Source organism: Cyprinodon tularosa, unplaced genomic scaffold (assembly GCF_016077235.1).
Source record: "Cyprinodon tularosa strain WSP-4 unplaced genomic scaffold, ASM1607723v1 ctg185, whole genome shotgun sequence".
NCBI classification, from domain to species: Eukaryota; Metazoa; Chordata; class Actinopteri; order Cyprinodontiformes; family Cyprinodontidae; genus Cyprinodon; species Cyprinodon tularosa.
The window spans coordinates 1,119,904-1,144,625 of NW_024038643.1; the positions used below are offsets into that span (position 1 = coordinate 1,119,904).

A 24,722-nucleotide genomic window follows, 5' to 3' on the forward strand; every position below is an offset into this window, starting at 1 on the left:
ACTGGGGGTTTCTCTCTTACACACATAAGAACTGCTTTTAAAATTTGGCCTTGTTGGGTTTTAAACATCTCAAGAGGGAGTTTAACTCACTTCTCTTTAAATAAACTCTCAGTACTCAGTTAGAATTTCTTTTTTGTTGCCTGGTAATGCAATGGTGGAAATGATTTGGATGACGACATTTTTCATTTAGCCATTTGAAATTGTTTGTTGACATGTTTACTGGTACCTAATAAACAATCAAGGCCATAAAAGAGTCTGCAAAGACTATATAATGAAGTCCAGTGGACTTTTAAACCCATTAAACATTTATGTATAATAAAGAACAGTAACTTTTGTTACAGAGCAGATTAGTGATGCACCAATCAGAATTTCTCGCCATTTTAGGCTAAACCTGATTCCCAATCCTGATCAGTTTATTTGTGATGAACATTTGTATTTACAGGGTCATCAGAGATGGGTGACTCAAATTGTCTGACCTGAGGCCAAAAAAAAAATCAGCAGCTACATGAAGAAAAAGGGGCCGTGCAACAGATGGCAAGGGATCTGCTTTCAACTTGACCAGAACCCATCCAACAAATATCAAAAGACTCAAACCAAAGGGGAGTAAATGTGCTGATCTTCCATTTAAAGGACTTTGTATGAGGTTAGCTGACAATTAAAACCACTGAGTGTCTCACCTTCCTCAAATGTCAGCCCTGTGTGGAATAGATCACACAGCGAGGACGGATGTATTGGATAAAAAGAGACGGGCAGGTACTGTAGCAGTTTGCACAGCTGTACACCGTCCATGTGTTTAATGACACACCCTTACTGTGTCACCAAGCTCTCAGTGGGTGGCCTCAGGGGCTTTCTGATTCCCGAGAAATTCCTCCAAGCAGAAAGTAAACACACCACTGCAGTGCCTGATTCTGCCTTCCAAGGTTTCGCTTTGTTTTATTTTCAACCTCTTCCTTTTTTAAACCATCAAAAACAACTCATAAAAGATGTGATATGACTTCTTCCAGTTAGTTGGAATTGAAAAAGCTAAGACTGCCCTTTACAGTTAAAAGCGGAGGGTTGGGTCCTTATCTTTTTTTCTCTATATGGCATAAAACAAATGTTATACCATCATCAAATCATGTCTGCATGAAGCCAAAACATGGACTGCAGGGTTTGCCTTCTGTAGCCTCTGCCACAAGCACAAACAAGCCTCGGGTTGCAACACACTGCCGCTTAATGTGCTCCAGCAGGCTTGCACCAATAAAACACTAAGACAATTGCTATTTGTTTGAAAGAAAAAAATCTCAGTATAACTTGGGTTGCCACAGCCCGAATGTCGAACTTTGTACTCTACTTTATATAAGCTACTGGCACCATCATTTCCCTGAAGGAGTAATCCCAAGGGATGAATAAAGTTGAGTCTAAGTCTATGAGTCAAAATTCAGGAAATTAATCAAAAAAATATTATTTGGAACTTGTTTATTGCAGTTTACTTGCTGTGGTCAGGCTTTAAATATGTAGCCTAAACAAATCAGTGTATTTTTGCCATGGATCATTTAATGGATAGGATGGTTTTCTGAATGTATAAATAGTTTCTGGATGATGATAGATGACAAATGAATGGTTGGATGATAGACAGACAGGTCTATTGGATGGATGGATGGATGGATGGATGGATGGATGGATGGATGGATGGATGGATGGATGGATGGATGGATGGATGGATGGATGGATGGATGGATGGATGGATGGATGGATGGATGGATGGATCCTCGAGCTGGGCTTAACACTATGACATTTTCTTTTACCCTCTATGAGAAACATTTCCTCTAGGAGACAGCAGCAGGCTTCAAAACCATTGCCCCGAGACAGTTCAGAATTGAAATCTAAGTATTTCAAGGACTTGCAACAGAGTAGGAAAGATGTGGGATAAAGGACGGAGCTGTTGCATTAAGCTTAATATCCAGCAGGCTGTCAGAGAATCCAGGTTTGCACAACCAGTTCCTCCCAAAGCTCACTGTGGATTTTATCTGTCGGCACAAGCAGCATTTTTGTCTCACCCAGCATGCCCACATTCAAACAGGATCTGCATCACAGATTTTTCAAAACACCATTTCACCGTTTACAACAGGGATAAACAACAAAATGAGTGAAGAACATCTTGGAAGAGTTGAAGCATAATTAAAAGTTAGCTAGCAGCACTGCTTTATTAGGATGTTAAACAGCATCTGGTGAAAACAAACCTCAACTCACTCCTTAATATCTAAAAAATTGGCCCACCCACAGAAAAGAGATATGTGCCACAATGTCAACAAATATTCTCCTCAACTAGACTACGTACATAAAAAAAGGAGGGAACAAGTCAATTTCAGGTGCCACATCTATGAGTTAGGCATATCAAACATGCATAGGTTTTATTGTATTTAGATTCAAAAGGAGCCCTGTGAAACATCTATTTAGAGAACCGCATTTTGCTTAAAGTACTGAGGTTATAACTTCATCAGCTTTTTACATGCAGGGACTGAGATGTTTGTCTTTTTTTAATGAATAAAAACTGCTTGAGATCAATCAGATTGGGCAGAGTGCATATATGAAAAAAAATTGTAATTGTAAAAATTTTTACCATAGATTCTCAGTTAGAATTTAGTTCTGAATTTTCACTACACCGTCCCAACACATGAATATGCTTAGATCTAAATCACCAGACTGTAGCTCTGGTTGTGTCTTTAAGATTATTGTCCTGTTTATTGGTGAGCCTCCCACTCTGTACAAAGTCTTTCGCAGCCTGTTTCTTGTTTGTATTTAGCTCCAAAAATCTCCTTATTTAATCTGACCTTCATTCCTGGCCCTACTTCACACACGTGAAACAAGTTTCTCTTTGAGGATGATGTGTTCAGGGTACATAAAAAATGTTCAGGTACACATAAATCACTTGTGGTGAACTTGGTATTGACGGTACAAAAAGAGTCTCTTTCAACATCAGTCACCATCTACCCACTAGCCTAACACCCCGGGTTTCCATTGAATGTGGAAGTGGTGCTGAAGAGGAGTGGTGAGGATCTGAAGAATGCTTTCTGCCCTATTCCTATGTTTCAGGGCAGAGTGTCCCTGTTATTGGGTGATGACAATCAGCTCAACTAAGACCAAGGCCATGGTTCTCGATCTGAAGAAACACAGCTCGGCACCTTCTGGTCAGAGAAGAGTTGATGCCTCAAATGAAGGAGTTCAAGCTTGGATACTGTTCGTGAGTGAGAGAAGAATGGAGATTAACTGTGTGGCTGCTGCACCAGTCTGCTTTGGTGAAGGGAAAGAGCTTACTGCTCAGTCTATATTCCTACCCTCATCTATGGTCATGAAACCTGGATAACGATTGAAAATACATTTTGCAGATACAAGTGGCTGAAATGAGCTTTGTGTGCTGGCTGGTCAGGCACTCCCTTATACAACTTTCACACTGGCCGAGAAACCTGTTTAAAATCTATTTGAACTTTATTGATCTTACATTGGGAAATGTACCTCTGGTTTTAACCCATCCCCTTGGGAAGCATATGGCTGCCATTGTGCAGCAAGTGACCAGCATTAAAATCACCTCGCCTCTGATCCACTAAATTACGTGACATACGTGACACCATTGAACACAACGTACGGACGTCAACACACGCCAGACGCTACTGAGCTAACAAGCCGACACAACCCTGTTAACTTTTAACAAACATGGAGCAGTGCTGTTAAGAGGGATTCAAACAGAAAAAAGGTACGCACTGGCTCCCATCCATGTTGCTCTTCAATATGGACACATTTCCAGTGCACTGTTGACATCAGTAAAGCCGTCATCAGACACGCAGTGGTGGGGGGCAGAGGCCACATAGCTTGCCATTCCATTCAAATGGGAAAAGAGCCTAAAGCATATGGTTAGCGGGTCAACCTGGTTTCGAAAAACCCAGGTTTTCAGTGGGAAAGAGGCTTTGGAGATACATTGAGGATCTCAATCATCCAGGAGAGGCTCAGAGAGAGAGAGAGAGGCTCCATAGTCATAGATTTCTACTGTTCCTCTGAAGTCAATATAGGCCTCCTCGCTAATTTTAGTGTTGCTTATGTGGATGGAGGGTTCTTCAGTTTGCAGTAATGGCATAGTTGGTTTCAGGATAGAAAAGTATTTTGTAAGATTTTTAAATTTTTGAACAACATCTTAAATGCGTACCCTGTTTAAACTTCCTCACAACTTTCTCATTGATCTGTCTGTCGTACTAATAGTGCTTCATGATCCTGTTTCTTTACTGATGTTCTGTAATGAACTTCTAAGGGCCTTTACACAAGGAAAATCTGTGTCTTTAAAAAAAAAAAACACTATTCTGAGGAATAGATGTCCCAGAGCTATATGATAGTCCAACAGATTTGCTTTCACAAGCAGACCATGATGACTGTTGCCATAAGGTGCTCGTTGGTACTTGCATATGACACTTTATGGAAAAACTCTTAGGGAGTAAAACAAATACAATGGTTACAGATACTGAAGGGGAGGTGAGAATGAAAGAGGGTATAAGAAGGGGACAGAGAAAGAAATAGAGACAGGTGGACCTGAAGGAAAGCCCAGGTGTCTAAGGCCCGGGGACGCATCCTAGTGGGAGACCCCGGAGGGCCAGAAGGCCTAGGCCCAGCCAGTCAGCCACCAAGAATGAGACAGTACCCACTGAAGTCCCCAATATCGGACCCATAAAACAATCTGTGTGCCAGCAAACACAAACACCTCTCAATGGTGGGAAGCATAAGAAGGGGTAGGAGCCCTGCTCATAATTGGTGCCTTCAATGTTCCAGTAGGTGGGGGAAGGCAAACACTCAACCTGAAAAGTAGACAAAGAGAACTTCACATTCAGTGAGTAACATTCACACAATCCCACCCTTACACCTACACCGACATATATAAGCAGTCCACAGACACACATAAGAGGCAGACACTAAACACACACCCTCCCCTTCCTGGAGTAGCTGGGTTCATGGGACACAGACTCTGGTAATAATCATACACTGTCAACACTGAGTTGAATGTAAAGACATCAAATCAAGGTGTAACTCATAATGAGGTCACTAATTAAAACTCAAGTTAGCTCCAATGTCAGTCCATTGAGTGAGAAGTCAGGTCTGTCTGACTACGAATGTGATTCTCATAGATAATTTCTTATTTTTTGAGTTGAAGAAACTTAAGTCAATTATAACCATGAATTCTTCCCTCATTTGCTCATTCAGAACGCAGCCCCTCTTTAATCTGTTCTAATTGGCCATGTCAGGTTGACTAACAGATTTATACAAAGTAATTTAGCAGTTGCTCAGTATGACAATAAAGAGTCCAATCTCTTTCAAGGTATTTAATTTTCAAGTAAAACAGCAGGCAAAGGTTTAATGCATAATTTGTTACCAACAAAATTGACTATGGATTGAAAAAAAGAAAAAAACTGGTTTTCAACCAGGAGAGACTCACAGAGAGAAAAGCTGCTATTACAATAGTATTCAATTTATTTATACAGGTAACACAATCATATTCTTCAAAATATTTCTATCTAAGGCAAACCAGCTGATTATGAGGACTCATAATCAGTCCCTCACACTGAGCATGCAGGTAGCGACAGTGGAGAGGAAAACTCTTCTTTAACAGGAGGAAACCTCTAGCAGAACCAGGCTCACTGTGAGCGGCCATCTACTAAGGCCGACTGGGGTTCAAGGAGACAGAAGCAGACAATGACATAAATGAAATAAGTTTTTTGGCGCTTGGGCCCCGGCAGAAGACTTTGATGCTTTGAATCAACATACGCTGGGATGATTAACCTAGAAAAGAATTAGAGCAGTCTTCCCTGGGGCCTGGGCACTGTTAGTGGAATAAGTCAGAGGGTGAGTGGGACTGAGAATGATGGAGGAGATGGGGTGGAGGTGGGTGAAAGTTCGCTTGCATGCAGAAGAGAGAAGCTAGGCCAGGAGAAACTTGAAATGATCAATACTGAACAAACTACCAAACATTATGAATGTATCGTCGCCTGGCCAAATTCTCTCTCATGACTGCAGCCAAAGGGGGTTAAAGAGCAATTTTGGAGGTTATTTAACTTATCTTTTATATTAACAGGACTGTATTAGAAGGAAAGCAGAAGCACTCCCCTATGTCACCAGATTCCTCTCAGATGCTTATTAAATACTAGTGTTGCACCGATACCGATACCAGTATCGGACGGGGCCCCGATACTGCCCTAAAATTGTGGTATCGGTATCGGCGAGTACCAACAAATAGGGTACCGATACCATTTTGAGAGCCATAAGTTTATTCAACTATTGTCACCCATTTCAGGTAGGCAATAAAAAGTTCTACTGGATTCACTTTGTATTAGATTTTTTCCTGCTTCACAAAGGTAGGCAGCAGCTTTACAAAGCCATGATGGCAATTATTTTACATTATTATGGTATCGGTATCGGCCGATACTGCACAGCCAGGTATCGGGTATCGGTATCGGGGCCAAAAAATGGCATCGGCGCAACACTATTAAATACATGTTTTTCTTTAATGCAGTAAAATTTTGAGATAAAAAAACAGAATTGGTCCAAATCAAATTCTTCATACACGACTATAAAAAGAAGAAGAAACAGAAAACTGTTTGCCCAATGGGTGAAACAATAAAATTGTAAAATTACTTCTTTGTATCAAATTTTATATAAATTATGCCATAAAATTAAAAACAGCGTTGTGTTGAAAGGAAAATACAAATCAGGAATACACAAAAATACACAAAATCAGTGTCTCTAAAAAAAAAAAAAAAAACTTACTGTGCCAAAATCTTATCATTTAGTTTTACTAGACTTGCTTTGGGAGCAATGAAGGTTAAAATACTGAATGTGAGACAATATGCAGAATTATTAAATTTCATGTTTGGTTTTATGCCAGGTGCCAGCAGTGAAGAGACAAGGTTTTGTTTTGAAAATAATATCCCTATAAGCATTTATGAGTTAAGATTTTCAAAACTTGCTGCATTTGGAGATAAAATGAGCTAAGGATAATAACAGAAAAGTAAACTCAAGGCCACCAAAAAAGACCAACCCCAGCTGATAAAAGCCCCCCAAAAATTTTCCCCTGGTTCATTGATAGCTGCAGAATAATTCAATGCAACAGAAAGTGAGGTTACAACACTATTGACCTTTTGTCACACAAATTTAACTTAAATGTCCTTATTCCAAAATGAACATGTTGCTGATTGATGTCCTTACATGTTAATAACACTGATTTTTCGTAATTTGACCTGTAGGTTAAAATTACAGTAAATTCCAAATGGCCTGTACTTATACGGTAATGCTTTTTCAAGTCAGAAGACTTGACAAAGCACTTTACATTACAAATTAGTCATTCACATACACACTGATGGTGGCAAGCAACATTGCAGCCAGAGCTGCCCTGGGGCTCACTGACAGAGGTGAGGCTGCTGCACATAGGCACTACTGGGCCTCATGACCGCAACGCAGGTTAAGGACACATTGATATTGAAAATTAGAGCTGAGACTTGAACCTACAACCCTGAAATCAACACAACTGTCCCCGCAGGAGATCAAGGTGAAAGCAAAAGCAGGGTTTTTAAAAAAACTGGGAAAGTCTGGAATTTCTTAAATTAGTTTAGTCTATGTTAATAACAGGAAAAGAAGTGTGGAAAATAATATTTTATTCCCTATCCCATAGTGTGAATGATTCCTTATTTCATCCGGTCATTTGTCTGAGCAGTCAACCAACTATCTTTCAATCTTTTTATGTCATTTTTTTTTTTATTCAATGCTTGCTTATAGTCTGTGGTTTTTTGTAGTTTCCAAACAGACATTATAGAATCATCTGCTACAAATTCATACTAAACATGATAATTCAAGGTGGATTAAAATCAGGGGTGTAAGTGATTGTTCAGTGATTGTTTCCTTTAAAAATTCTTGCTTTTTTTAGTAGTATGTGATCTGATAAATACAATTAATTTCAAAGAATTTCAGTTTTTAAAAGGCTGAACCTTTCTTACTTTCAAAACTGTAATCATAATCTTGGTGCTATTTGACAGCTTTTTAAATTCTTGTTTATTTTGACATAAAACTAAAAAAAAAAAAAAAAGATGTTTATATACATTATATAAAGAGATATATCCACCATAGGACATAATTCCCAAGCTTTTTTATCCAGCTGTGTGCTGAAGGCAATCTGCAACAAGGATGCTGATCTGTTGCTGCCCCTGACCTCTGACCTCTTCTGCTACAGAGCCTGCCTAAAGGGATTAATACATGTCACATAGCCATGCATGATGAGGGAAAAAAAATACATAAATCCTCAGCTAACATGTGCAGCAAAGAGAGGAAAACACTGATGGTAGATCCATCAATCCAGGCGCGCCTCACCGACATGTTGGAAGTGCCTCAAATGAAGCTCATAGAAACAAATTAAAGATCAGAATATTAGGAAAACAAATGCATTTTAATAGAAATATGGCAAAAGACATGGAGAATAAAGAAAAAAAAGGAAACTCCTAAAGCTTGATCCATTAACCCACTTTGACGGACCGGAGTCTTATTAAAGAAGCTGCAGACTGACAGCTTCACAAACATAACCAAGCCGATAGATGTGCTCAGTCAATGATTAAAGCAATAAACACACCTGAAATGGACGCTTCATAGGGGAGGAAAATAAAAAACCAGCATGCGCCGCTGCCTGCCGTGGTACGTAAAGGACAGGTAACACCAAACGACTGAAATCATGACGTTTCCTGCTAGAATAACGGACACAGCTGGGATTTTTAGAGAAGGAACGACGAATTAAAGACATATTACTCACCTTTATGGCTTTGGATGTTAAGTCCTGAGCGCAGATTTTCTTGGAGGAGGCGAGGCAGAGGTTCAGTGTTGCCGCCTGTCAATGGAGAAGGTGGAGTTAGAGGTTTACTCCAACACAACAGAGGCTGCCTGTCAGCTGCGACAGCAAGGTTACCGGGGAAAGGGCGACATCTGCTGACCAAAAGCTGGATTACAGCATAAACAAATTGTTCATTGACTAATTCTATTGATGGTTCATTCTAAAGCAGGGGTCTTCAGGGCAAGGACCCCCAACCTGATGGTGAGATGACGCGGGGACCCCCTAATTATATATATTGTATGAAATTGTGTCATATCAAACTGCAGATGGAGTAATGTAACAAGAGTAATGTCTCCCTGGAATTATTAAAGTATTTCTGATTCTGACTGCTCGTTGATGGGACAGGTATTGGGAATGAAACGGTGCCCAGCTTGAAAAAGCTCCTGTTTGTCGCTGAAGGTGTGCATTGATCATGGGTGGTTCTAGAAGGGGGCTAACGGGGGCCAGTGTCACTGTAGATCATGTCCAGGCCCCTGTTATGGCCTCTGTCCTGAAGACATATTACTCAAAGAAATTCTAGTGATGCTATGCACTGGAACAGATATGGTTACTGATAGGTCCTTTGGATCTATTTCATTTTTTTTCTTTACAAATACTAATTATTTAAAAACAATAAGGTGATAGCTATTGAGATAGGATCTAATTCTACGGCTGAATTTATCAGTTTTTCTTGAGTTCTAATTCAGATTTTAGAGAAAACTGTAATTTTAACTGAAATTAAGTAAAAAATATGTAATATTCCTAAATTATGAATGTATATTGAGCTAATAAGACATATAATTTTATTGTGTATTTAAAGACATTTCAATTAGTAGAAAAAAATTGCAGGGGGGTGCCATTTATAAATCACACCAAAGCATGGTTACTATCAGATCTGTATAATAAAGAAATCACTTGGATAAAACCTGTTTGACGACAAGAAGCAGGCTAAAAAATCCCAAGAGATCAAAGAAATCTTTGACTTGTTCTCAAGTCCTGGGATGCCTCTGCATAACTTTAAAGATGTTGTTAAGTATTCAAACACACATCCAATGCTGGTGATTTAAAACATTCTAAAAAGAAGATTGTTCTGAAATTGTTTAGCAGGAATTTAAAAACTCATTATTTGTGGTTTAAAACAAAGTGATGATTAGTTGCACAGAGTAGATACATGTGTGTCTTTGTAACTGTGTTTCATATTTATCTGAATCTGATGTTAGAATTCTTTTTATGATCTTAAATATTAAATACAACTAAAGAAAAAACAGAAGAACTCTGTACTGTAAGAATTCACAACATGTTTTCCTATAATGTTTGCCTATAATTCAGTATGTAGAACAGGGATATCAACTTAAACTAACAGCCTGAGGCTAAACATGCAAGAATGATTTTTTCTAATTACTTAAGATAAATCATAAATATTTTGAAAGCATAGTCTTGGTTGTCAGTATGGCATGTTGCGTCATATTTGGATATCAGCTGCAATAGCTGCTGTTACCAGCAGCTCATAAAAAGTCTATCTAAAGTTTATCATCAAACCTATTTCAGACCGTGATCCAGCCCCACCTCTGGGACATCTAAGTCATATAGGAAACTAAACAACAAGAACTTTTTACATTTACTCAGATTATTAATTGAAATACCTCAAATAAAACTATTTTTAAAACCTTATTGTTAGCTGAAAAGTTGATTTTCTTATGCTTTAAAGTGTTTTCTTTTCTCTTTTAGCTGTTAAATATGTACCATTTTTATTTGCAAATATTTCAAAATTGAAGGCAACCTAACTATCATACAGTTTTTAAACGTAAATTCTAACTGTTTGTGTTATTGACTCAAAGCAGATTCTTTTAACTTTTTAACAGCCAATGATAGTGGAAAAAATATGACTCTCCTCCTGCCTGGTCTCATGGTGCTGTTGTATTTCCTGCTGGTGTTCCTGTTGGCCTGTTCCCAAATGGGTAAAGTACAAAATAAGACATGGAAATCAGCTTTATCTGTCAATGGCCTTGTTTTAGATTGTTTCTGTGTCTTCATAGTTCCATTGCTAACTTTGTTCCCTTACAGCTGCTGTGATCATGTAATCATGGCCAACACTTGTCATGGTTTTACTGCCATCACCGGTGACGCATTCATATAACTCAATGATCAGTTCTTTCTCTTTTTTTAAATAGAGTAAATTATTAATCTGTTTTTATGAGAATATAAACAACAGGACTTTGAATCCAAGACTAAAAAAACAGATTAATAAAAGTAGCTTTGAAGGAAATTTTAGTTTACAGTGCCCTATTTCTTGATGTCAAAGTAACTTTTTATGTTTTCGCTTGTTCCTAAATTATGAATCCCTGCTTTACATAGAGAGCACCGATACGGTTTTTACTTCACATGCTCTCCAATGACGTGACAAAGTTATCATGTTTGGGTAAAGCGGTCTCTACTATGACAACCAACTCTGTCTTTCCTCTTGTCACTCCAAAGGTCGCAGTCATAAACAAGGGATTTTATGACCTACAGGTCCACATTTCACTCCACCCAGGGGATGTAACTCATACACTGTGGTCAACGAAGACACAAAAAGGTGTCCTCTTTTCTTTTCTTTTCTTTGATCCTGTTTGATTGGAAAGACGTTTTGATTTTGACTCCAAGGGAACATCTGGAAGAGGAAAAAAAAATGCCGTCTGTGACAAAGATTATCCATTTTTTTCTCAGTGCGCTGTTGACTGCAATATCTGTCGGTCTGCTTGGTTTTGCCATGTCAGATGATTGGTCTAGAACAACTATGGACTGCAGAGGATTTATAACCAACAACGGGAGTGCAGAAATCACACTGGGCCTTTTCAATGGCTTCTTAGAAAGACAAACGTGTCCTAGCTTTGGCAATTATAAGGATTTTTCAGGTAATTATTCAAGTAACTTCCTCACAACACGTCTCCCATAAGTTAAAACTTCACTTTAACCATAGCCTAGTATGATACGGTTAGCTACATGTGTGTTCTTCACATACCAATTCGTTATGATGTACGATGCGTTTCATTTTATAGATTTATAGTCTGATATTTTATGTGTGTCTACAGTGTTTACAGAATTATCAGTCATAAAAGGAGCTTCTCTGGCTCTCCATGCTCTGTGTGTGGCCCTGCTGGTCCTGTGCCTGCTGTTCTCAGCCCTCAGCATCCTTATCTCGCTCTACAACAGCGTCAGCAACCCTTACCAGACCTACATGGGGCCTATCGGGGTTTACACCTGCTCCTCCATCAGTGGTGAGTTTAACTAGAATGTCTTTGTTTAGTATGCAAAAACCTTAAGACTGTATACCTTTGAGTTTTACATCCCTAGTATGTAATAAAGGCAGAAAGAACATAACAGTAAAAGTGTAACATATATTTGATTTGAAATATTTTAATCTTTCACTACTAAACTAAATTGGGATTTCAGCAAAGGCTTTGATTATCTTGAATAGAACAGTTCAGTCAGTGGTATGAAAACCAGAAGGGTATGGTGGAGTTGAAAAAAACATAAGGTGTGGGCATAATGGGAGGAAGTGAAACTTAGCCATGTAAACCCAAGGCGAGAGGGGGAGGGATTCTCCTGGAACTAAAAGCAGGTGAGTGATTATTACAGCAGTTGCAGTGTAGTGCTTAATAAAATGAAAACAACATATAAAGACAGCTTCAGTAGAACTCTTTAAATTTTGCATTAACGGTCTTTTTTTATATATATTTGATTTATTTTGTGTCCAAAAAACTTACTCTTAGGCTTTTGTGTTTGTGAAAGAAAGAAAGAAAGAAAGAAAGAAAGAAAGAAAGAAAGAAAGGAAGAAAGAAAGAAAGAAAGAAAGAAAGAAAGAAAGAAAGAAAGAAAGAAAGAAAGAAAGAAAGAAAGAAAGAAAGAAAGAAAGAAAGAAAGAAAGAAAGAAAGAAAGAAAGAAAGAAAGAAAGAAAGAAAGAAAGAAAGAAAGAAAGAAAGAAAGAAAGAAAGAAAGAAAGAAAGAAAGAAAGAAAGAAAGAAAGAAAGAAAGAAAGAAAATTCAATGTGTAACTGTACATGATTTTGCTTTGTGGTCTTAATTAATACAGAATATCAAAATATGTGTATGTGCAGCTGAGTTAAATGCAATCTTTTCCTTTTGCAGCTTGCTTGTCTCTTTTGGTCATCATCTTATTCGTCCTGAACATCAATGTGACAGACATGCAAGAGCAGTTGGTTCCTCAAATTGGCAGTATTGACACCGATAATCTAGAACTGTCAAACAAAAAGTCAACGATGCTGGTGGGGTACTTCATGCTTATCCCTTACACCGTGCTCTCTGTGGGAGCTATATTGGCCATCTACCTGTACGACCATGCAGCCTACATGCACAGAAGAGAGCAGGAGAAGCCAACGGAGGATGCTCCCAAGGAGATCATGATGTACTAGTGGTGATCAAAACAGAGACACTTTAACATTCCTTTTGACTTTTTGATAAATTATAAAGGATCATAGTTGGGCACAGGAAAAAAAAAATGAATGCACATGTTGCTTGAAGTATAATGTGCAGCAATTTGTTCATTATTTTTAGTAAAGAAGTTAGTTTAAGTTCACTTATGTTTTACTCATTTTGAGGAAAACCACTCCTTATTCTGCCTTATGCTGAATTTTCTTCAAATAAATTAGCATTAGTTCAAACCTATTTATTTCATACAGTACATGAACAATGTGATGGAACTTAGTGCAATGTGATACATGTTTATGTTTTCCATAGCAAACAGTCAAATTAGCATCAGCAGTTAAAACTGCTCAACAGATTTAACCTAACTGGATTCATTCTATGCAGATCACTTTGAATAAATGTAATTTTTACACTTAGTGTTTTTCCATCATGATATTTTAACCACTTAAAAAAAAAAAAAAAAAAAAAAAAATCTGATTCATTGACTGGAAGTGAAACACCAACTATGATGGGAAGGGTAAATAAGTATTTCCTGATGTTTGCTGCCCTCTCTCTGTGATCTGATGCAATTACAAAGAAAATATCTGCTGCAAACATCTCTGGTTGCCTTAGAAACACACTTTATGGTGACATGTTGATATGTCTTCTGTTTCCCCCGCCCAAAAACCTTTAACCAGAAGAAATTCCACTGGATATTTTAGTTGAGTATTAAGACTATCTTGGAGCATTTGCCTCTTTTTTTATTTGTTTGGTTTATACCTTCTGCATCCATGTTAATCTTAAATCTTAAATTTCCTGCATTTTCCAGTTTATGCTGCAGTTAAATTAGGATGGTTCCTAAGCCTAGTTTAAGACTCATTTTCTTTCATCTGGGTGTGACAGCTTGAATCAGAGTGTTAAACCTTGGGCACAGCTGGGTCAATTAAAAATGCATTTAATCTCCTTAACTGAACTATACAGAGGAGCCACATTTGCACAGAGGAATCAACTATTTTAGATGAACTGTACCAACTTTGGTAGAAAGAATTGTCACAATAGCAGCATTCAAAAGAGTGTGTTGGATTTTAGCTATTTGCACAAGGGCAGATAACCCAATATTAGTTGGTGTGTATGTACGTATTTCAGCCTGTATGAATTTTTCTGAAACTGTGGATTGTATTAAATGAGCATTAAAATTAAACTTGTAAAAATGTTTTTTTTTTTTTTTTTTTTTTTTTTATTGAAATAAATAATTTAACATATCAAATTAATTTAGCATCAACCCCAATAGTAATTGTCACAGGCCGGCTCAATGCCCATGACAAAAAGGAGGGGACACCAAACGATTTAGGCCAATCAATACTTTATTGTAACCAATAAATAACCTTAAATAAAACAAAGATGAGATGCGAGTATGTAAGAATGTTTAGTGTGTGCAGTGTATGAGTGGGTGAACATGAATGTGTCTGAGTGTTACCAAAACCAAAATGAACCAACCAACAAAGGAAATACCTGGAGGAGCAGAGAGAGAGAGTGTTAGTGGAGCCCAACTTATATAAGGAGCCCAAGTGGCTCCAATTTGTACAGGAGGAACCGCCCCTGCAGGTCAGAGGAAAGGGCCGTGACAGTAATGTTGAGGTTTAAATCTTAAGCATGGTGCAAGCTGGCATGTTATTGCCCATGGAGGTCTCTGTTGCAAAAAAGGCCTGGAAAAAGAAGATGAATCATTGATATTATGTTAACAGTATGCTTTTTTATCCAGCCTTTTTTTATTACACTTCAGCAGCTCTTAGAAATAATCATAAAAGTAGTCACACCCTGTCACACCTCTTAACATTAGAATTGCACCAGTGAATCAGCAGTGCGCTTGGTCCATGTTTGTTTTAGGCCCCGTCCACACGAAGTCAAAACGAACACGAAACGCTGATATTTTCCAAAACGTTTGCCGTAAAGACGGAGACGTAAAATAAATGTGAGCGTCCACACGAATGCATGAAAATGCTGCAAAATGTATGCCAGGCCTGTAAGTGGCGCTGTGGTGCCAAAGCAAAAATAAGCGACGAAATGTAGGGCATGCGCACTAATATTTATACATGGTTGCCCTGCGGGTCTATTTTCGTGGTTAAGTCAAATTCAGGTGCTGAACTATGTGGTCGATATTGCTCTGTTCTTCCTGGAGATATTCCAGAAGAAGAAGATTCTGTTGTAAGCCCGACCAGCCCGACAGCAGGGTGAGTAGCATTAGCAGCAACGGCGCCATTGTTGTTGTGATGTGTCGCGCTTGCGTGTTTAGAGGCGACGCTATGACGCATGCGTGTAAAAAAAAAAATGCGGTTAGGGTGTAAAGATGGAAACGCGAATACGGCGTTTCAGAATCTTCCCACTCTGAAGGGTGAATAAAAAAATGATCGTTTACAGACCCCCGAAACGCCGGCTTCGTGTGGATGAGAGGCTGGTTTGGTGAAAATTTGTGCGTTTAGGCCAGGGTTCGTCTTCGTGTGGACGGGGCCTAAGTCAGAGTGCCCAAAACAGGGAAGAGGAGACAGCATTGGGGAAATCAGTGTGAGAACCTGAAGGAGTTATTGTAAAGCTTTTAAATATTAAGATATTGGGCTGACTGCTAAGCATGGAGGTAATGGCATCATGCTATGGGACTGTTTAGCAGCCTGTGGTGTTGGTGATTAAAACATGGAAGAAAACAAGGCAACTACAGTTTTTTTTTTTTTTTATCTCAGAAGAAGGACACACCTCAGTTTTCAAACAGTCAACTGCAGCTTTGTACATTTAGACTTAAGCTTTGGAAATGTTCTTAACAAATCCTGCCGTCAACAACTACAACACTGCCAGATTTTCTTATCAGGTTAGAGCTCTTGAAAAAAAAAGCTCTTTAAATTTCTGTCCTGGTTCTATCTGTCTATCTTTACCGTTTCTCCTTAGCTTCACATTTATTAATCAAATTTTAAGGGTAAAAAACACAAATTCACAACTAAAAGAGTTCAGTATTAGGGAAAAGGCTTGAAGATTCTGCGAAAGCTCAAACCGAACCTGCTTTTGTCTCCTGGATTTTCTGACGCACTCATAGCTGTGATTCATATGACCGTGTTGACATCAGAGCAAGGCTGAGGTGTCCCGTTACCTTTTCCCGTGCCCCATCACTCAGGGACTATGGTCTGTTTGGACATGCCCTTTCCAGCACCTCTCAGCCCTGCAACGCCTTCTACCTGCCTTCAAAAGATCTACTCTTCCTTCAAGTTTCACACTTCAAGGAACCTGCAGAAGGATGAAGCAATTTGCTTTGTCGTTGTCAGAGTGAAAATGTATTAAATTTCTGGGAATGTCTGCTTTCTGCAATGAATCAAAGACGTTTCTGGTCTGTTCGTAGAGGAGAACATCAACCATATCTTCCACAGAGAGGCTGAAGAAGCTTGTTTGTGAAAACAGCATGTTAGATACTTTTTTTTTTTTTTTTAGATGGTCCATATTTTACAGTTTTTAGTCCTATAAATAAAGCAACAATAAAAAAAACAACAATATATGGAATGATTCTGTCTGGTTTTTAAATATTTTACTTTTGGCGTTTTCTTTTTCTATTCTCAAATACTTTCTGTATTTGTTTCTACATGTCCCTTTAGCTGTATCTACCGTTTACTTTAATAACTTCATAAACTAAAATAAAGTTAGATAGCATTAACCTCTCGGATTTAATCTGCTTTGGGGGGTCTTTGCACCCAAGTTAACAGACTTTCCTCTGCTTGAAAGCAACAAACAGCATCAAGCATTTGCAACAATTAGTAATGAGACTTTTAGATCACTGAACCGGGTTTCTGGGCTGATCTCTTCTGTAGAGATGTTTGAATTAAGCAACACTGGATCATTACCAAGCATCAACACCATGTTTAATGCATTAGACTAGGCTGTTAAATTGAATTCAGTTAAATGTATTTATGATTCTACCGCTGCATAACCCAGGGGTACAGTAATTTAATGAATATAATATTATAGGGACGATTCAGTTAGACATGGTTTGATTACATTTGCAGTACCAGGTTAGAGTTGAAACAAAAAGGTATTTTTTTTAACCTCTTGTCCCTCATTCAGTTTATGAAAAATAAATATAAAACATATGATACTATATGATAGAATACAATACGTAGGAAATAGACTTAAACTTAGACTCAGCTTTAATTATCCCTTGGGATTACTCCTTCAGGGAAATTCTGGCTACAGTAGCTTATATAGAGTAGAAAGAGTTAAAGCAAGATTCCATTAAAGATAAAAATACAACGGACAATATAAAAACAGTATATTGTACAAAAAAGCATAAAAAAAGAAAAGAGTTGTTATGTCCTGGAATATGTTTCCCCTAAATATAAAAATATCTGCACGGTAGAGAGCTAAGGAAAGACTACACAGTAATTGACTTGGATTGACATGATAAATTGGATTGAAATGACAAGCCAAAATGATTTCGAGAAACAAACATGCTAAAACATCACACAGAGATAAAAAACAATCAAAACAATTATAAATTAATATCTTCCATCAATGTGACTTGTATTAAGCTATGATACATTAATGGGGGTAGATAAGGTAATTAAATAAATGGAGGGGATTTCCTTTCCTTTCCTTTCAGGATCATCTTGACAAAAATACTTTTGAAGTAATTGTATCATGTCTTCTCCAATAGATATTCCTTTTACTGTGGTTTGCTTGATTCCCTGAACCCTTTCAAACTGACAGATCCTAATAACGTAAAATTTCTTTAGGGTAGAGTTAAAAAAAATAAAACTGTTGTTTGTTCATCATTTCAGGAGTTTTGTGGGTTTTTTTAGCACTCTCTTGAGAATACAGCTCTGGCAGTAACTAGGGCTTGCTGTTTGCAATTGGAAGTGAGCTCAGAAATTAAATTCAAATCAGAGGGCTTTTCTTTTACACAGTGACAATTCATTAAAGATAAGACTTGTAACCTATTGATTAATTAAATAATCATTCATTTTGTTTTAAATACACAAATAACATTTACAGTACTGATGTTGAAAAAAGCAAATCAGAAAAATCCATAATGGGTGAAGTCTTCTTCACAGTACCCATTCCACACAAAGTAAAAGGTTTCAGGTATGGAATAAATGGCCATGCACCGTTCCATGCATGGACGTACTGATTAAGGCTTCTTTTACATCACATATTGATACAGTTAGGGAAGAACTTTTTCTTTGCTTTAGGCAGGAACTTCCCTTTTATAACACTTTTCTTTCCAATTAACTTGCCATTATTATGCTTGAAGTATTCTTGGTTTGTAGGTTGCCCTTGATTTGTCACTGATTGTTCTCTGGACAGCTGCCAAGGTGGTTAGTCTTTCCTATCATTGAGACAGTTGAAACATAGCCACAAAACGGCGCTGTTAGAATATAATAGAAAATCTCTTTATTGTCTCACAATGGAGAAATTGTGGTGTTATACCAGCAAAAGATTACAGCAAAAGTAGTCACACAAATCTAGACCTTAAAAGTGAATATTCTTAACCTTATATTTAACCTTAAGTATATTTGACTAAACATGTTTTTGTTTTTTATTTGAAGAAGGCTGTTGATTTCGGGACAATTTGATTTAGTTTTCATTAGTTGTAAGCAATATTAAGATTTTTGACTTTTTGATATGCAATTTTATTGTACTGAGACACCCCTATACCTCTGCTTTTTTTTTTTTACTCAAGAGGTCTATAATAACATATATTTAACAGCATTGGTAAATTCCATTTATTAGAACATTCAACACCTATATTCTGGAGGAGAAGCTTAAGCATTCTAATCTTCTGGGTTTTCTGCTGTGCAGACCTGCTGTTTGCTGTGCAAACATTGATTCAATAAAATCAGAGATGGGTCAGTAATCTTTTCCTCCTTGCAAACTCTCCACCTCAGAGCTCACCGGGATGGAGAATAAACCTATGGATTAAAGTGGGAGCCCTAAGCCCTGACCACTCACTCTGCATGATAGGATTAAAGTGGAAACTTTTGTACCTGTGAAACCTTATCCTTCCAGCGCCAGCATCACAGAGGCCTGTGAAACAGACACCTCCAGCTGCAGGGCCGATGGAGGACCAGGATCCCATTTACCTCTGATTTCCTGTAAGAGTGAGTATTATCAAGGAAAAAAAGAAAAAAAAAACAATTATTATTTTAAATGATGATAAAGAGACATAACTACTGTTTTCAATAAACATTATATAACAGAACTGACAGTTAATGAAGAAGAAAAAGACATTGAAAAATAACTAAGCCTCCCTTTAAATGCTCCATGTAACCTTTTTATTTTAACATTTTAGTAAAAATGTGAAATACCATCCTAGACACATACACTTTTTAATTTGATTCAATAGGAACTTTATTTATTTTTTCATTTCTTTGTAGCTTGTAGTTTTATAAGTAAAAAAAAAATCAAATATGCCTATTTAAAAACAAGTCCTCTGTTATTTACATAGATAAATAGATAATTATGATATGAACTTAAAACATGATGTTAAGTCACTTCAACATTATAGACATTATATAAATCAATAAACAGACAAATACAAAATCAGTTAGAGAACTAATAATAATAACAATTAACTGTCAAATAAAGCAAAATCCCACTATTATAAAAGTTATTATATTAATTTTAGTGATGGTGATAATGATGAAAATAATAGAAAAAAATAGAAAAATGATCACAGCCATCAATTCAGATAAAGAAAAATGTAAGTGTCAACACTATCATTGTCATCATAAGGATGATATCAGTTTTAATGACCATTTTTATTATTATTAAGGAAACATATCCAAATAAGTGAATTGATATTCAAATATTTCTATAGTATAATGAAATTGCTTAATAAAAATGAGAAATGTTCCTGCCTTTTAGAGACTCTATATTGCTTTGCTCTCACATTGAGTCTAGTGACTGAAACTCAAAGGTAGGCAGGTTCCTTAGTTATCTCCGCCATTAATCTAAATTTGTCAGGCAGGGCTGAGGTGAGGGCAGAGGCAAGGAGAGAAGTAGAAGAAGGAGGAGGAGGAGGATGAGAACTAAAAGGTAATTGCACCCCTGCTGCTCCATTATAGTGTCATGCCTCTGTTAACAGAAGATAAGATCTAGTTAAAACCACCTGCAGCCAATTCTCCACTTTACTTGGTTGGGACAGAGAGACCCAGAGAAAAAGACAAAGACGTGTCCGGCTCTGATTATCATGTGCAGAATTTTAAAGGCCATTCTGTGAGTGGTTTAAGGAAAATCTGATGCCATGTGACACTTTACAGCCAGCTTGATGGATGTAAAGACGACTGAACACTTTCTCTGCCCCATGCAGCCTGACACCACTCTTGATGAATGCTGTCCTGATTGGCAGGTGGGATGCATGTTACAGGGTGCACTGCACAGGGGAAGGGATACAGTTAACTGCTGAAACAACACACAGTTCAACTAAACTGGTGCCCTTTAACCTGAACACAGAAGAAAAAAAGCTGCCAACATTCATCACTATCAATCAGAGGAACATGTGGAAAAATACAGTGAGAAGATCCAAAAAAAAGTTGAAGCATAGAGAACGAGAGATATAGAAGTATTTACACCCTTACAATTTTTTAATCACATTATAAGTAAGGAATTGACACCACTAGATGGAGCTGCTGAGCACTACCGACAGGACTCCGCCCTGACCGGGTAAAGGCATAAAATATTCAGAATATATGTATATATGTTTTACATATCAAAGTAAGTTCTTCATAAATTGTAAATTTTGCTCAAAAAATTCTTGAACAAGAGATGATGAAAAGCAGCCAAGACTCGATACTATCCATAACATGACCCTTTGATTCAGGAGGCCCTGAAGCAGAGGCTAACCAGCATGTTTTGCACCAGTTGACCAGTGCAGTATATATATGATGCTAACAAATCATTTATTTGCTTATTTTTTTTTTTTTGTTACTCTGTCACAGATATATTCCTATACAATGTATTTTCCAAAATACTTTAGAAAAAAAACACATATTGTTGGTGATGTCTTTATTAGCCAACTGTCAGAAAACATGGTTACTCTAGTACTTTGTTTATACAAAATAAAAGTCTCAAACTTACATACAGGTGGGGCTTGGAGCACTCATCTTAATATGCAACCCTCTTTAGAAAAGTCTTTAGAGCAATAAAATTACACAGAATGCCTATCCATTTTTTAGTTTTTGTTCAGAGCTGCTGTGGCTTAAGGTCTAGAGCTGAAGTCCATTTCTGTGTGAGAGGTGACATACAACCTGGAAAGAGTGAAACATTGCTTCTGATTACCGAGATTTAAACAATAAAAGCTTCCAGGCTGTTAAATTACGTAAATATTTACATATGAGGATGAATGGATGGACAAACCACGGCAAGAGTTCAGCACAAGATGACTATCCTGACTGATTGATCACGTTTCCCTCTCAACTCATGAGGAAAACCTCCTTGCTGTCTGGCCACTAGCAGTCAAAAATCATAGTTATATTTGCCAATCAGCATGGAGCAGCCAGCCTCATGACCCTCCCCTGCTCCTTAGACCTCTTAAGACTAAAGGCCAATTTATGCTTCTGATGCATAGCCTCCGCAAACGTCAAATCGGCCCCCTGCGCAGAGGATCTGCGACCGTCGTCACTCAGTAAAAAAATGGTCGCAAAACCGCGCAGACTTCAAGCAGAAGTGCGTAGACAAATGCAGCTGTGATTTGTCCTTGGCATGCCTTTCCAGCTGTCTGTGTGGTCGTCCTTCTCATTCGGTGCCGGGGCGCGCCATTTTTAAAAACCGAGGAACAACTACAATGGACAACTCGACGAAAGGTTAGAGGAGGTTCGGAAGTACAACCACTTGTACGATGCCACAGACAAATTATATAAAGATGCCAAGGTCTCTGCCAACTCCTGGAGGGAGATCAGCCAGGTCCTTGAGCGGGATCCAAAGGAGCGTTTACAAAGGTGGAAGAGACTGAGAGAAAATACGTGAAGTTCTTGCAAGTTCTCGAATAGGCTCCCCCTTGCGCTTTGGTGGGAAACTGTTGTGCGTCCCTAGAAATTGCGGAACGAGGTGCAGAAGCATTCCAGCAAAACTAGTTTGTGACCAGACCTAAACAACATTTGATGTGTGCGGATGCAGAAGTCTAATCTGCCCTTAAGAGGTTTAGCCTCATTGGAAGTGATGTATTTTAGTTAGTTTAGTAGTCTTATCCAGTCAGGGCTCTACTTTCTTGCTGCTTACTTCAATAGACCGAGGTTCAAACCGCAAAGGGATTTATCATAGGGGCTGACAGGCTGTGACCTGCTGCTCCAGAGAGGAACAGAGAACGCGTCAGAGAGCAGAATAAACAGCTGATTAATGCGCAAAATACTCATGAAATCAAGTCATACTGGTCTGCTTGTGAAAGCAAAGCTGCTGGGCTATCAGCTAGCTCTGGGACATTCATTCCCAGGGCTATATTGGCAAGTCACCTAGTCACCTTACTAGAAAACAAGTAATATACCACTTTAGTCATAATTTTTATAAAGGGTATGACACAGTTAAAAGTTCAGAAAAGCTGAATTTGAATGATTACAGACCCTTTAAGTAAAGGAAAAATACAAATCCAATAGAAATCCTCTCTATTATTATTATTATTTAACAAATTTTGTCAAAAAATGTTGAGGTTTCTATATATAAATATGTAATAATAATAATTTAAAAAACTTAAGACAGAAAGAAAGCACCAGGTTTTTAGGTTATTAAGTTCAGGGTCCTGTGAAGCATTTCAAGCATCATTTGGCTTTGAATGTCTTTTACAGAAGCCAGATGGGAATATTTTGTCCAGTACCTGGCTTCAAGTGCCCCCTACTGAGCATTGCTAACGGATTAAAGGATTTGCAAGCTCTGTCATAAGGCCTCTCCATCACTGTCACACCTGCCTCGAATATAGAGAAGTAAAAAAAAAACACCACTGTGTCTTGAATATCTTGAATAACTTCATCTGTCAAGTTAGTCAGCTCCACATCAACACCTTGGATAATAAGAGTGAGAGAAGAGATTCAAATCCATGATACCAGATACTGCAGATATCCACAGCAGCTCAGTTCTGATGTTCAAGTTCAGGAATTTTGCTGCAATTCAATACAGCCTCAATCTGACTCCATTCATCAGGAAGTTTTCCACCTCTGATTTATCGCCATGGTTTACTGTATTTTTTAAATGGAAGGATTTCTGTCTCTGCAAATAAAAGAAGGACTCTTTGAATGGAGAAGAACCTGATATTAGCTCCTGCATGAGAGACAATGAAGCCTCACTGCAGGATGCAGCGCTCTGTCTGGTTTGGCACAGATGTGGAGACAGGCTGTCTGAATTTCAGACAAATCAACACTGCTTCAGGCCTGTTTACATGTATATGAAACAGTTTGTCAGTCTGTGTAACTGGCTAACTGTCATGACCTGTTCCCCATAAAGCAGGATTATTACAGTTCAGTTTTTGCATATTTGAGTATCTATACAGAATAGTCTGGGGAAGCAATCAGAAAACAAAAGAAAATTGATTAAATGTATTAAATTAAAACTCCTTTACAAAAAACTAACATTTAGTGCATGGATGTTGCAGCTCAATATGCAGCATGCTGACATAATCCCATGCCTTACAGCTGGTGTTGCATGGTATACAAATACTTACATATTTGGCAGGCATGTACAGACTTTTTGTCATGTGGACCAAAATCATAAAGCAACAAATACTCATGGGCCACACACAAAAAAAGAAAAACAGTTTTAGGTTGAATTGTTTCATTTTAAGCAGTTCAATAACAAACTAAATGTGCAATATTATAGGAAAACAAAGACATTATTCAGATCTTTTTTTGAAAAGGGATCTAAGTTGTTGCAGACCTGATATATAAAAAGGGTCTTTCATGTTTCCTTAATTTTAAGAGTATCTATACCTGTCAATTTGATAGTTTTTTTCTTAGCAAAAACAGTGGTACTTAGTTTGCTGTTAGTGTCATGGTAAATGGTAAATAAAACACAAATGTTTACCATTTTTGATTAGAAATGTGGGGGCTAGGTATCATCAACATAGGCCCCAAATAGCTTTTGGGCTGCACAGTGGACGTCTATCATTTATAATTTTACTTTAAATTTGGAGCAAAAATCAGTCAAAGAAATCCATAAAGTAAAAAGATTCTACACTTCATTAAAATTCTAAATATCTGCATAACAATTCATTGAAGGTTTAATTGAATAAACCTGTCAATAAATGTATGTGTTATACAAAAGCAAAATTAATTATTTTAAGGAAATGTAGATAAACATCTGAAATTGAAGCAAGTAAAAACAAAAATCTTGTTTTTCTGTCACCGAACAAATACAAATATTTTGGTAAAGTGGGCTAAAATAGGACTATTAGTCTAAGCCCTGAACACACCAAATCCACCCAGTTTGACAGAAAAT

General features: G+C 37.7%; 2 protein-coding genes across 3 annotated transcripts in view; one reads left to right on the forward strand and one right to left on the reverse strand.

The window, feature by feature from the left end:
• The window catches only part of ptprea (protein tyrosine phosphatase receptor type Ea), an 86,235-nt gene extending 77,278 nt beyond the window's left edge, over positions 1 to 8,957 (reverse strand). For both annotated transcript variants that reach the window (XM_038282550.1, XM_038282548.1), the window contains exon 1: positions 8,810 to 8,957. The gene's annotated coding sequence lies outside the window, so the exon portion shown is untranslated. The remainder of the gene's footprint in view (positions 1 to 8,809) is intronic.
• Positions 8,958 to 11,373: 2,416 nt separating this feature from the next.
• LOC119781909 (clarin-3) lies at positions 11,374 to 14,484 on the forward strand. Its single transcript, XM_038282553.1, has 3 exons — positions 11,374 to 11,760; positions 11,938 to 12,123; positions 12,996 to 14,484. The coding sequence occupies exons 1-3, from the start codon at positions 11,535 to 11,537 to the stop codon at positions 13,277 to 13,279; spliced, it is 696 nt and encodes a 231-aa protein (XP_038138481.1). The 5' UTR covers positions 11,374 to 11,534; the 3' UTR covers positions 13,280 to 14,484.
• The last annotated feature ends 10,238 nt before the right edge of the window (positions 14,485 to 24,722 follow it).